The 13,725-nt window shown below is 49.7% G+C and overlaps 1 protein-coding gene across 1 annotated transcript; it reads right to left on the reverse strand.

The window, feature by feature from the left end:
- Positions 1-2,604: 2,604 nt before the first annotated feature.
- TNFSF4 (TNF superfamily member 4) lies at positions 2,605-11,790 on the reverse strand. Its single transcript, XM_067300435.1, has 3 exons — positions 11,495-11,790; positions 6,906-6,948; positions 2,605-5,052 (listed from the first exon to the last, which is right to left on the reverse strand). Exons 1-3 carry the CDS (start codon positions 11,696-11,698, stop codon positions 4,694-4,696), a joined length of 606 nt encoding a protein of 201 aa, XP_067156536.1. The 5' UTR covers positions 11,699-11,790; the 3' UTR covers positions 2,605-4,693.
- Between the last annotated feature and the right edge of the window lie 1,935 nt (positions 11,791-13,725).

Raw genomic sequence — 13,725 nt, forward strand, 5'->3', positions numbered from 1 at the left:
ACAATCACAGCCCTGCTCCTGGCATCATGTGTCTCCAGAGCTCTCTTTCCCTGCACTCGCCCTGTCTCTCTGCCCAGCATCCTCCTCTCCCAAGGCAGGTCAGCCAGCCCAGCAGCCTCCTCCCTTGGCCTGCAGGGTTTTCCAGACCTCAGGCTCCTGCTTGCTGGTGTGACGAGTTCAGGGAGTCTCTGCATGCATGCCACGCAGGGTGTTGCCAGAATATGTTTTACCAGGATGCCAGATAGCTCCTAGCGTGTGAGCTCACTGCTTAGCACCTTTGCGTGGAGACATACGTTCAGTCTCTGTTCTGCTTTCCCAGGTTTTTAGCCCTTCCTAGCCTTCCTCATCAGCTTGGAGAACTGAGCAAATGAACCCTGTGATCCTCCCTGGCTTTTGGGCTCACAAGCCTGGACAGGGCAAACAATAAATCCTTCTGCAGCTCTCTTGCCGCTATCCATTTCTGGCCTGGTCCCCATTCCCCTTCTGCCAGTCCCCAGTGAGCATTTAGCTACTGTTAGTCATTTTGCTTTTAGCAGACTCCCGCACTCCTGGAAGTGAGCATCCCTAGGACTGATCTGGATCCCTTTGAAAACAATAACCACCAGCTAGGGGCTGCCTGTCAGAGCAGATCTACTGACTGGTGTTTCGGATATTGCTGAGAAAAGTCTAGTAAGTCATATTTTCCTAACCATTTACTGCAGGAAACTGTTGGATTTCATATGACTTATCCATGCTGACACTTGAATATGGAAACTAGATTCCTCTGCTTTTTGCTCTCTCTGTTGGACAGTGCTAGCTTTACAGCAGTTGAGTCGATTGCACTTTGCCAAACACATTCCAGTTCTCTCTTGCTAATGAGGTGGACAGGCAATAACTATGACTCATGCTCAGCGATGAAACGTAAGTGGCATCTAAAAACCACAAGCTCATTATCCACCATTATTGGTAAAAGTTTGTGGTAGCAAAGGAATGACTTGTAAAGGGACATGAAAGGAGCTTAAATGTTTCTATTCATTGACTCTTGTACCAGCTTAAAGACAAACAGCTTCTAGCCCATTGTGCCCTGTGCTGTCGTCTATAGTTTCTTCTGCAGTGACCGCTGCTGCTGCATCCAGCCCTCGTGGCAGGACATGCAAACCTAGCGAACACCTCTCCCACAGCCCCAAGGTCTGTGTCCTGGGACTGGCAATAAAACAACAGATTTACTCAGACTGATTCATGAAACAGCGAGAAAAGATCAAAAATAGCTTGAGCTACCACCAGCTTTCCTCTTCTGGGGTCTGAACCTCAGTTACTGAAGCAGGTACCAGTGACTACTTTTCTAAGACCCTCACATGTCCGGGATACTGGTGGGGAAGGCTGTTTGCTCTCAGTAACCTGAATCCGTCTCTGTGCATGGCCAGGGAGCGGGAGCCCTGTTGATCTGATAGGGGCCTTGGGAAGGGGCCAGCACCTTCCCAAGAGGTGACTGTGGCTCTTACATCAGCTTTTTCATGCTCTCCTTCGCTTTACACATGTGGGGAGGCAGGAAAGAGGAGAGAGAGGGGAACCTCTGTAGTTTATACAGCATGTGTGCGTTGAACACAAGACATAGCGTAAGTGGAAACTGCTTTAAAATAGGGGATGAGTCAGTAATCACTGTTTGATAACTGTATTCTGTGAAATGGGTCTCATGAAAAGATCTGTGAGGGACAGACCGTGAGGTCCCCACGTGTCAGGGAGGCCTATTTCAATTTATGACTGTGTGAGCACAGACATGGCAAGCAGAAACAGGCAGAACGCACTGTCCCTCCAGGGAGAGTTAGGGACTGTGGCTGGAGACTGCCCAGTCCAGGCCCTCCACTTCAAAACCCCAAGCTGTAATGATCTGTGAGGGCTGACCTAAAAGCTCAATGCACTGACCTGGCCAAACAGAGCTGTAAGACATGACTTCAGCACCATCCACAAGCTCCTACAAGACCGTAACAACTCCAGTAACAAAAATTAACCTGTCTCATAACGAAGAGACTTTTAACTTTGTGGAAGAAGGTGTTACAAGATACAAACAGACACTGGCAGTACGGAAACTTAGTGGTGAGGATAGTTAGCCCCTCATGCAATTAACCTCTGGAAATGAATTATTTCAACCTTTACTTCAAGACAAGAAGTGTGTCTATATATACACCTATATGTATATATACATCTCCTAGGTCAGCCTCAAAGTACAGAGGAACCACTGAGTGAAATGCCCTCTCCTACTCTAAGCAAGGAGAAAGGTTGGTCCTTTCTGAGGTACAAATCCAATAGCCCTTTAGGCTTAAGCTTTCTTGTAGCCTGTGCACCTCTTCATATTGCTGGCATGATCTGGCCTATGTTGGCTGAAGCTGTGAACAAGCCTGTTAGGAAGGACCTGACTTGCATATCCTTGGGGTGAGCTGAAACTGAAGCTTATCTGTAAAAACAGAAGTACATGAAAATTTCATATACTTTTCATACTGGTAAAGATATCTACTCAAATACAGTTAAATGCATAATTAACCAGGGTCCCCCCTCCAAAGGGACACTGCAAGCCCAAACGTTAAAGAAGAAAGTTTTATTAACTTTTAGGAAAGGAAACATTCTCATTTCAGCCAAAGAGCATGACAGTACACAACTTTGGGTCAGGGTGGCAGCTGCTTTCAGTCTCGGTAGCAGGCAGAGTAGCAGTCAGGTAACCAGTGATAAAAGTCCAAAACGCCCCTTGCAGCTGGGCAGCAGCACCCTGGAGGCACAAGTCAGCCCAGGGCTTTTCAGTCCCAAGATAAGAAAAAGCTGCTTCCCAGCACTGAACGAATAACTGCTTCAGCATGGAGGCTTCCTGCAGGCCTCTGGGGAGGGAGGTGCATCAAACCTGCCAACAACAGTGGAAAGCACATGGAAAAGCTCCCCAAAGCCTGGAAGGTTTCCTAAGCTCCCTTTGGCACCCGAGCCCTGTGGCGCGCTTGGCGAGGAGCCAGGGAGCTGAGGTGGGTGGTAGCATGGTGCCTACCACCCACTGCTGTGCAACAGGAAAACTCCAGGAACTTGAGAGCATCTGCAAAGAGCTTAGCACTGGCAACCTGAAGTCTGAAGCTTCCCAGTGTTTCTAAGAAACATCAAATAATGTTCTTATGCCTATAGTATAAATACATAAATACTTTTAACAATCACTTTGGAGTGTACAGTCAGCAGTGAGATGCTGAAAGGCTGCTGGAGTTCACTGGGAGCAAGGTCATCAATCTGCCCTTGAAATCTGCACCTCTTAAATTGAAAATATGACAGTTGTTGGCTGTACATGCCACCATGCAAGCTGTTTCTCTGGGGAGAGCAATTCCTCTGAACCAGGGCAGTGTGAACCACAGCTCCTGGCCCCAGCTGGGACCTAAGCCCCTTGGCATCAGCAGCTCTGCTCCTCACAGCAAGCCTACAATAAGGAGGGTTTGTGTCCATGGTAGGTCCTTGTGTGCTCAGATCGCATGCTGCTATCAGCCCAGGAAAGGCAGTCCTCGTCCTCAGCAGCCGCAAGCTGTAATGAGAGGAGGGACGCACAGCCATGAGCCATCAAGAGCCATCTGTCTCTTGACTGTGATGGGAGCAAGGGCAGGTTGTGTATGGGTGCACAGGCACATCGTGGAGGTCAGGCCTGTGAAGCTCTCCAGGATGTGCGTGTTTGGCTAGGTCTGTTAGGAGGCTCACAGGACCTATCTGAACCATCCCAGCAGAAAAGAGGTGCAGACCTGGAGGTCTCACTTGGACCGTTACAGAGAACCCACCAACACCAGAGTCTTTGTGTTTTTCCAAACTTTACGTGCCTGGATCTTATTTTGGGGTCAAGCCAATTCTGAGTCTGGGTGTGCACGCTTGAGGGGGATTCCCCTTCAGCTTAACGTCTCTGAGAGCTGGTATCAAGATGTAAACACCCCAATATACGTCCTCTTGGCTCAGGCTTCAGCAGTCTGCAGCCAGCTAGAACAGCCAGTTCTTATAATCTCTTTTAAAAGCTGCTCCTAAAACCCCATAGTCACTGCAGAGCCGGTATTTCTGCTGTCCAGTGCAGTCTTGTTAGCTCCTTTCCAAATACTGTCTGTCTTTCATTGCCTTAACCTGTCAGACAGCATTTATCAGAATCAGTCCAAAAGAAGTTTCTTGCTGCCCCCTCACTTTCTCCTGCCTTGCCAGGCAAAGAGCTGTTTAGCGAATCTGTTCTCTTCATTCTCCAAATGGCTTCGAGACACTTGAGGTATCTTCCTGATTTAACAGACTTTTATTTTAGCAAATGTACAGCACATTTTTACTATATACAGATACTGTCAAATAAATAGAGAAACCCAGGGTTTCTCTGAATCTGAGCAAAGCTGAGTGACTTTGGCTTTCATTTTTGTTCTTCTCAAGGGCTCCATGCATCCAGTGTTTTCTCCAGTGTTAGGAAGATCCATCCTTGATAGCAAAATAGGTGCATAGAGCTCCAAAGAGATAAACATGGCATGCATTATATAAAGCCCATTTGCACTGTGATTTATCTCACCCCAGCTGAGACTTTCCATAGCCCCAAGACAGAAGGTTAGAGCAGTCTTCCGGTACAAGTACAGCTTGTAAGAACAAGCCTCCCGCAAATGGATGTATTGGTAGCTGGCTCTAGTTTGGTGTTGGTAGGAAAGGCCGTACTTTACATATTACATTTTTAATATGTCATCTTCTACAGTAAGCAGTAGAAGATGGGACTTAGTAACACAAGGCTAAAGGACAAACCCTTGACAGTGGCGTTTGTGTTGGTCCACAGGGCGATGTTATCTTGAGCAAACAAGTACAGCATCGTGATGAGATCTACTGTCTTGCCGTTGTCCTGGAGAGTTTGCTCCCAGAGAGCCTCGCTGGTCTTTGTCTTCCCCAGTATCAGCTTCAGTGAGTCGTTTTTCTCCAGCTCAGGGAAACTGATAACACCCTTCAAGGACACTAGGTAGAGGCCATCGCACGTGATCATGAGGGAACCATTTCTGATATGAATAGAGCCTGCCTCAGCACTGAGATTCATGGCAGTTCCTTTGACACTTTCACCTGGAATGGAAGAAAGCAAAGACAATCCTATGAAGGCAAATAACTTCTTGGAAGAGGGTGTTTTTATAAAGACTGACTGCAGGAAGGGTGGAAAAATATAGTAAAGGAAGAGTGTGAAATAGAGAATAGGACAGAAGGGATCTAGAATGTGATCCGTTCCAGACATGAAGGAACCAGAGAAAAAAGAGATCTGTAGTGCAAATTTCCAGGTTCCTGTTCCTGAGTAAGCTGTGCCTTTTGGACTACAGCTCCAATTTATATGAATTATCCCCCTGAACTTCTGTTTATGCACTATTGCCTGTATTTCATTCTTAAAATACAGACATGTAAGTACAGCATCCCTCTGAGTTTAGGAAGCACAGGTTCCTAAAAAGAACAGAAAATAAAAACAGTAAACATAAAGACAGAGAAGTGGCCAGAGCTGAAAGGAAGAGAAAAAGAGCTTACTCTAGAGATGCTGATAACACAAATCTATGTCTTTGGGTTTGGATTTTTTTAGATAAGACAGGATAAAAGAGCAGCCTAGAGAGTGAAGAGGAAGAAACATATTAAGACAGAGCAGGGCCAGGAGAAATTAAAACAAGACTGTAGTGTGAGAGGTTTTCTCTTGGAATGAGCATACTTCAGATTACTCTGAACTATGCTGGAAATGTTTCCCAGCTGTGCTCCTGCATTTTCAGCGCACTGGCTGAGACCTTGGGGATGCTGATGCAAAGACTTTGTTAGAGGTCTCCTGTCAGGCAACACAGCCCCTCCTGGCTGAGGCCAATTTTCTCAAGCTTTTTCTCTAGGAAAATGAGTTTCTCTGTATAATATTAGGTTACACTCACTGCTACCTATATAATCTTCTCTGAAAGTATAACTGTCAACAATGTTTTAAGTACGATTTATATATTTTAATATTTTCTCCTATTATTGAGGTATGTCTTCGGGCAAAATGTGCAATGTGCAGAGCACTGCCCTTTCTGCTATACGTTTACTATTCCCCAGGAAATCATTTACATTTTTCATAAATCAGGAATTCAATTACTTTTTTAAAAAATACCCTCAAGAGTGTATTGTATGTACACAGTGAACTCTCGAAAATACATTTCTTATTCTTTCAGAGTGAAGGCTTGTTTTAATATGTAACTATTGCAGAGATCCACCCAAAACTGCGGTTTTTTTCCCCCTCCAGGAAAGCCCATTTGTTTGGTTTAGCCAACTCGCTGGGACAGATTTCGCACTTCTTCCCGCCAGACAGCACTCCTGGCCTCTTCCTCCATCGGAAGAAATACCCATTAGCACGACACGAAGTGCTTAACAACCTCTGGCGTTTTAGGGGCCCCCGGCTGCCACCGCGGAGCTGCCGGGGAGCGGGGCGGAGCGGGGCGGAGCGGGGTGCCGGGAGCCGCACGGGGGAGCCGGGGCAGCGCGCCGGAGGCACCGGCAGCCGGCCAGGAACCGGGCGGAGCGCCCCGGGGTGCCGGGAGCCCTGCCGGGGTGCCGGGAGCGCTCCGGGGTGCCGGGAGCCGTCCCGGGGTGCCCAGGGAGCCGTGCCCGGGTGCCGGGAGCCGTGCCGGGAACCAGGGGGAGCGCCGCGGGGCGCCCAGGGAGCAGTGCCGGGAGCCGTGCCGGGGTGCCGGGGGAGCGCTCTGGGGTGCCGGGAGGCGTCCGGGAACGGGGGGAGCGCCCCGGGGCGCCCAGGGAGCCGTGCCGGGCTGCCGGGAGCCGTGCCGGGGTGCCGGGGGAGCGCCCCGGGGTGCCGGGAGCCGTCCGGGAACCGGGGGGAGCGCTCCCCGGGAGCCGTCGCGGGGTGCAGACACGCGGGGGGGAACCGGGCCGCCCGCCCCCCTGCCCGGGCGCTCACCAACCTGTGTACTGGATGTAGGTCCACGGGACTTTGTCGCTCCGAGACTAAAAAACAGAAGAGAAATCCGCGTTAACGACCCGGCGGAGTGAGGCCGTGCACCGGGGCGGGCCCGCCGCCGCTTTCGCTTTCGCTTCCCGCCGGCACCGGGCGGGCACCGGCACCGGGGCTGGGAGAGCGGCCGGGGTCTCCCCGCCGGCCCGTCCGGGCGTGGGGCGCCGCGGGGCCAGCACGGCCACGCACACTTGCTGCTAACCGGCTGCGCTTTTTACTTGCTTTTATTATTATTGTCATTATTAAATACGATTTTACCGCAGTTCCTTGCCAGTCCGGCTCTCAGCTAGGTGCTAAACCCTCCTGAGCGTGCCCAGTAGTTTTGGTCCCGTTTAGAAAATCATCCTGGCGAATGTAATCGAGTCGTTCAGCAAGGAAGGCTCAGCCCTCGGGGCGCAGAGCCCCCCTGCATGACGCCCCCGAGGCTGTTTGCAGAGCCGAGACCCAGATGTGCTGCTTCGCTGTCTCTCCCTCATCCTGCAGAGCGCTGAGAGGTACGCCTGGCTTTATGGGTGCACACCAAGCTGTCTCAATCACTTCCCTGCGCTTTGGACCAGGCTGTTACAGGATGTGTGTCTCTCGGTGGCTCAGTTAAAAGTGCTTTAAGATGCCCTTAAAGTTGACTTGCATTTTATAACAGAAAAAGTGAATGCAAATACAGAAGCGTGTATCTTACTGATCAGATATGCAAAACACCAAGCTTCTATATTAGATTTTTAAATCTGAACTTTGCATCTCAAACCCATCTCTCATCTTAACCACAGGAGGCCCAAATCTGCAGTCGCTTCACAACCACAAGTCCTCAGTGTTTTGCCTGATTAAAGAGTGAAAGGTTAGGCTTGCTGCTCCGTTTTCTTTTCTTTATTTATGCCATAGGTTTCCTAAGGGAAAAATGGGCTAGTCAGATTCATGTTGGGCTGATTTTTATATATTTAGCCTCATTTGATACAGGACCAGAGCAGCCTCTTCACTCTGGGCGCAGGAGGAGCGTTGGAAGCAGCAGATTGCAGAATGAGTACCGACACGCAGCTTGCAGGCTCAGGGCTGTGCCCTGGCAGAGGCGAGCGGGTGGCGACGGACCCGAGCGGCCACTTTGTGCCCGGTGTGAGGTGGGTGCCGGGTGCGGGCAGTAGGAAAGGCCTCTTCTGGCACCCTCTAGCCCTTCTAGAGCTGATGCTTTGCCACTTTTTCCATGGGTAAGGCTGGCTCAGCTACCAAATACAAGTTTTTGTTGCATGATCACCCATAAATTCCAGTGGGACTATCTCCCCCTCAGTTACTGATCCTGTGCAGCAGCTCGAGCCTTACACTTGCTCCGTTTCTATGAGCCTAAGTGCACAAGCGTTTGACTCCTTGGCTCAGGCAGCTGGGATTTCCGTGTAGTTTCCCAACAAGATGATAGCTGAGCACGGGACCACTGAGCTTCAGAGGTCAAACAACATCCCTTGCAGTCTGTCCTGCCTGGCCACCAGTAGACAGTAGGCTGCATTAAACATGGACTGGTTAGGTGACAAGCTTGCAACTGTAAGAACATCAGCCCCGTTGTTGCTGATGCACATTGCCTGTTTTACATCTCTATTCTATTACCGCATGATCACAAAGCACTTTACAACTATCTACTAACAGATTTTGCAGAGGGAAGAACTCACCTATAGCAGTGGGAAGGAGTTGGTGAGCTAGTGACAAAGTTCATCATCCCTATTTTGCTGTTCTGCCTTCATATGGTGTGCAGGAAAGGATGCCAGGAGGGTCCCAGGTCAGAGAGGGACTCCTTAGCAACTGCTTCAGATTCTCCTGCATCATTTACACACAGTTACCACACCATTTTTGCCTGTTCAGGATCCCCAAACATGAGATTTGGTGAGGTGGTTCCCAAAGACCTCCTATTTATTATTATCCTGCAGTTTCTAGAGCAGTGTCAGGAGGCAGAAGTTTTGGGAATAGGCTCGTATTGCAGAGGGTGCAAATCTCAGGGGACCATAACGGGATGCATTGACTGAGAGGGCCATTGCAATCATGTGCCTGACTCCTTGTATCATACAGATTGCAGACTACCTTGCAGTGCGAGTGGCTCATACCTTCTCCGCACCAGGAGATACTAGGATTATGGCCACATCCTCCTTATCTATGTTAAAACTCTGCAAAATTACTCCTCCTGTATCTTTTCCTGCTCTTCTCAGGCAAAATCCTCTTGCAACAGATCATTAGGAGCCTTTAAATTCCCAAACCTGCTAGAGGCTTTTACCTCATATTCATTTGTCATTAGGGAGTTTCATGCCCTCTGACTTCATCTGAGTGGCCTGTCCTTAGTCTTATCCCAACTGATGCGGCAAGAGGAGGTTGTCCCGGGAAACATGGGAAGTCATAAGCATTGCAGGTGCAAAAGCTAACTATCACTAGCATTTTTTTCACTGCTGCTCCTTTGAAAATTACAAGTGAGGCTTGCTCTCCAAGCCCCATCATGACAGAAAAACAGATCACTGCCCGTTTTTTTTAAGCACAGTCTGGACTGCAGATGTTGTTGTTCATCTCTCGAGCATGTGCTGTAATGTTATTTATGCTGTATTTTTACTGAATACTCCAGGGTTTTTAAGAGCTGTGAGGACAACAGAAAGTAATCAAACATAGTCTTGTTATTAAAAAACACAGCTACTGTCTTGCTATTGGAGTTATTCCTGCAGTCTCCAGCCCTGGAAAGCAGAAGGAGACTCTTCCCAGGAGCAGGGACAGTGCCGTGCCAGGCGGTGTCTCAGTTATTCCCATGGACCAGCTCTTCGAGCCCTCCACTCTGATGATGATGGTGTTGTGCCCATGGTTCTGAAAACCCCATGAAGTCTGTTTCCCTAAACTGCCCTGCGAGACAAGTCAGATTAGCACTGTTGCCTCTCCTCTAGACTTTTATACAGTCGGTCCGCTGCTATATTACAGAGCCCTGTAAATCCAGTCCGATGAAATCCCCCTGTGTACAGCCAGTGAGACTTCTTCTGCCCAGCATGGTGCAGTCAGAACAGGAGACTATGGTTATCTACTTAAAATAATAGAAACCAGTTCTGAGCCTGCACTTAGCAAGTGTTTAAAACTGAAAGGGTCCTCTGGTGACTCCCAGAGCCTGGACTTTTCATCTGCTGCAGTAACTCCTCCTTGAGCATCCTGTTTCAGTCATTTTTATTGAGGAAGGGAAACTCCAGGCATGTACTGTGTCTCCTCCTCAACTGCTGCCATCTTGGGCTTGTAAGGTTCACATGCAGCAATGCCAGCCAGTGCCACCTTCCTCTAGAGGAAGAGGATTTGACTTGACATTTTTACAGAACTGAGAGATATTAGGAGACCAGGAGTCACAGCTAGAGTGGGACACAAGAGAGGTTACTGCATCCTGAGCAGAGCAAGAAAGCTTGCCCTTCTCCATTGGCTTCCAAGTAGTGGAGGGAGAAGAAAGAGGACTCAACCGAATGGAATGAGTTATCTTTTGTCAGGGATATCATTCTAAAGTTTAATAACTGCTGTGAGACTCAGTTCAGTGAAACTTGCACAGAGCGTCATGTTTCCATTAAACAGCAGAGGACCCAGAGCACTAGGCCATCGAACCCTTGCATGGTTATGTGCCTGAGTTGCTTCTCTGCCAAGACTAAGTGGGAGGAAAGAATGAACTCTGTTAAGATGAAGCATAACAATTTTAAGAGTGTTACAAACCGCCTGGAGAAGATGTGGGAGGAGAAGTAGCTAGCACATAAGCGGTGCTGAAATAGCAGTGAAAAGTTGTTGACAATCCACCTGTCTGCAAACATGCAAAAGAGGAAAATATATTTGCTGCAAGTTTTGCTAAAGTATTCTGAGTCTCAAGCATCTCTGTTATTTATATTGAGTTTGGAACAATGTTATATGTGAAGGAAACACTCTTTGATCACATAATCAGTGCCTGTCCTGTTGGCGCACACAGAGACACTTACTTTCCTCTACAGATATAGCTGACTACTTCCAAAGCCCAGTATATATGCATGCTGGGAATGCTGGAATGTGCCAGGGGTCTTGCTAGGGTTGTCGCAAGTTAGCTTTCTTTCTGACATATCTGCCTGCCTGTATGGCATATTAAAAAAAGTTCAGGAGATGTTTACAAGCAACCTGGGTTCTCATTCTTCATCTAGCACTTGTTGAAAGCAAACACTTACCCAGATGATTCCATTAATTAAATGAAAATATGCACGAGTGACTACCAAAGGCTGCAGACTGGGGCAGCGGACAGATCCCTAGGGAGGCAGACCTCCCTCACCGGGAGGCCGCTCCACCTCCGGCACTGCTATGCAAAGAGTATTCTTGGAATGATCCCCCTTCCCAATAAACCGTCCCCTAAACCCTGCACTTGGTGACACTGGATATTATTTTGAGGGCAGGAGATGCAAAAAAAAAGTGATAATTATTAAGGAAGGGGTTAAAAACTAGTGGTTTGGTTAGGGATGAACCTAAATGCTTTTTCTTTTCTTAAAAAAAGCCCATACAAAGTTTTACAGGCCAGCAGACAACGGGATGAACACAAGCTCTTACCGTTGAGGGCTGCAGAACATCTATGCCCAGGTAGATCAAGCAGACGAGCAGTAATATCCACTGAGCAGCAGCAGACACGAGGTGCAGCGTGTTCCTCCTCATCTGGCCTCTCTGCCAGCTCTTCCACTCATCTTCTGCAGGTTCCCTTTCGAGATCCATCTGATGCTCTTGCCTTTTCGGCTCCATGTCTGGCTGTCCATCCATCTCTGCTGGTCTGCACTGACCTCTGGGGGAAGTGGCCTGGAGCCCAGTGGGGTCCCAAGTGCCTGCAGCAGAGGTAGGGTGGACGAGCGGTGCCCTGTCCCAGGAGCAGAGGTGAAATGAATACAGTGCCTTCAGGAGAGTGCTTTATGCACAGAGAAGCAGGCGGGGGAACTTCTTTGTGACTAATCTGAATTTCCCCTTCCTTCCTTCCTTTCTTTCTTTCTTTCTTTCTTTTTTTTTTTTAATTTGGTGAACGTGGGGGCTGATTTAGTGCATCCCAGTTCAGTTTTGAGTAAGGGCCTTTGAAAGTAGATGTGTTTATGTCTTTCATAGCTACAGCTGTGGATCTCTTGCTAAGTGATGTTTCGAACAATACCTACCAGTTGGGTGGACTCTGCTCTCTCTCTTCACTAGGTCTTCTGTCACTGAAAGCTGTCAGCTTTCTATCAGCCTCAGGTGGGAGGTTTACAGGATTGGCTCCTTCTCTTGTTAGTAGCCTATGATGCTGCTGAAATCTCTTTTCTGTAAAGAAGTGGTGAACAGGAGGGGATGCAAGGCAGGTGGACAGCATAAAAGATGGGAGAGAAAGCGTGCATTTCCCTTCACCTTTCCCGTGTAGCCTTAAAGCAGTGGCATGTTGCAGGAAATTTCAGAGGGAGAAAACTGAGACCTGCTCAGGGGACATCCCTTCTCGCAGAGCCTGCAACCCGCAGTCCAGGGAGCACCCTGGGAGGGGACGCCCCTGAGGCCACGCTCCACACACCCTACAGGCTGCCCTCCTCGAGGAGGATCGCCTGGCGCTAGGGCAGCGAGGACATAGGAAATACATAGGAAATGCAAACGTAATTCTTGCTATGTCTGTATGTCCAAAGGCCTGTATTAAATGCTTCTCCACCGACTCTATTGTCCCACCACCTCCCTTTTGCTTTGTCTCCTCGTGACATTTGCTTATGAGCTGATAAATGTCAGTGGTCTGCAGCCGGGACTGTCTCCTGCACTCATTTTGGGCGGTTTGCTTTGCACCCTCTTTTGGGGCAGTCCAGCACTGCTTTTTCAGCCAGGATTGTTCTGTTGTAAATTAGCATATCATGACTGAAGTCAGGCGCCGCTTCCTCCCAGTGAGGATCGGGCCCGTTGGGAGTCTTATCGTGAGTCTGCCTTTCGGGGATGAGTTGTCAGAAAGTTTCCCTTCCCCAAAATGTTCTCTCTCAACCTGTCACAAGGCACAGGTCCTGACAAACATGTACTCTGCTTGCAGAGGAAGCAGAAGTAATGTTCTTTCATGTGTTTTTCCATTTAGGCAAGGATATTTCCTATAAACATAAATCAAAGGAAGGGGGGAGTCCAGCCATCAGGTAAACAAATTGCCGTGAGTCCCCCTGTCCTCCCACATTTAGCTGCTGCTCTTGAAAAATAACCTCAGAGTTGCCAATAACTGATAGGGTGAGTCGGGAATACGCTGTGGTCAACGGGTCCTTTTAAGAACAAACCGAAAGGCACGGAAACTTTCTGAAAAGCGTTCAGCTTTCAAAATTTCCATTGGCTCTCGCGCGCGTGGAAGTCGTCACCCGGCTTTCGCGAGCGGCCGCGCTCCCGGGCGCCCTGGCCGCGGGGGCCTCGCGCGGAGCCCTCGGCGCGGCGCTCCCGGCCCGACGGGCAGGCGGCGGCGGCGGCGGCGGCGCCCCGCTCTCCCCGCTGCGCCGCGCGTCCGCCGGCCGCCGCAGCGGCGCGTGGGCTGCCGCTGAGCGCTTCCCTGTGATTTCGAGCATCGGTTCTGAGGCGGGATCTTGACACCTAGTGGTCAGGCTGCGCCTGGGAGCCGAGGCGGGCCCCCGGCTGGCGGCGGCGGCGGCGGCATCGGCACCGCGCGGCGGCCGCCGGCTGCGCTTGGGCGAGCGGCGCAGGGCAGCGAGGCGCCGTCTCGGGCTGCCGCGGGGGCCTGGGGGGACTCCCGGGGGGCTGGTTCGCTCCTGCGGACCTGCGAGGTCCAGCTGTGCCTAGGTGCTTGCTTGAGAAGACCCCCCCAA

Source organism: Apteryx mantelli, chromosome 8, assembly GCF_036417845.1.
Source record: "Apteryx mantelli isolate bAptMan1 chromosome 8, bAptMan1.hap1, whole genome shotgun sequence".
NCBI lineage: Eukaryota > Metazoa > Chordata > Aves > Apterygiformes > Apterygidae > Apteryx > Apteryx mantelli.

Excerpts from the sequence above, each read along its gene's own strand:
- TNFSF4 (XM_067300435.1), bottom strand. The coding sequence starts at position 11,698 with ATGGATGGACAGCCAGACATGGAGCCGAAAAGGCAAGAGCATCAGATG. Across the intron at positions 6,949-11,494 it reads ATGTTCTGCAGCCCTCAACG|TCTCGGAGCGACAAAGTCCC; the intron begins GTAAGAGCTTGT and ends TCTGTTTTTTAG. Across the intron at positions 5,053-6,905 it reads GACCTACATCCAGTACACAG|GTGAAAGTGTCAAAGGAACT; the intron begins GTTGGTGAGCGC and ends CTTCCATTCCAG.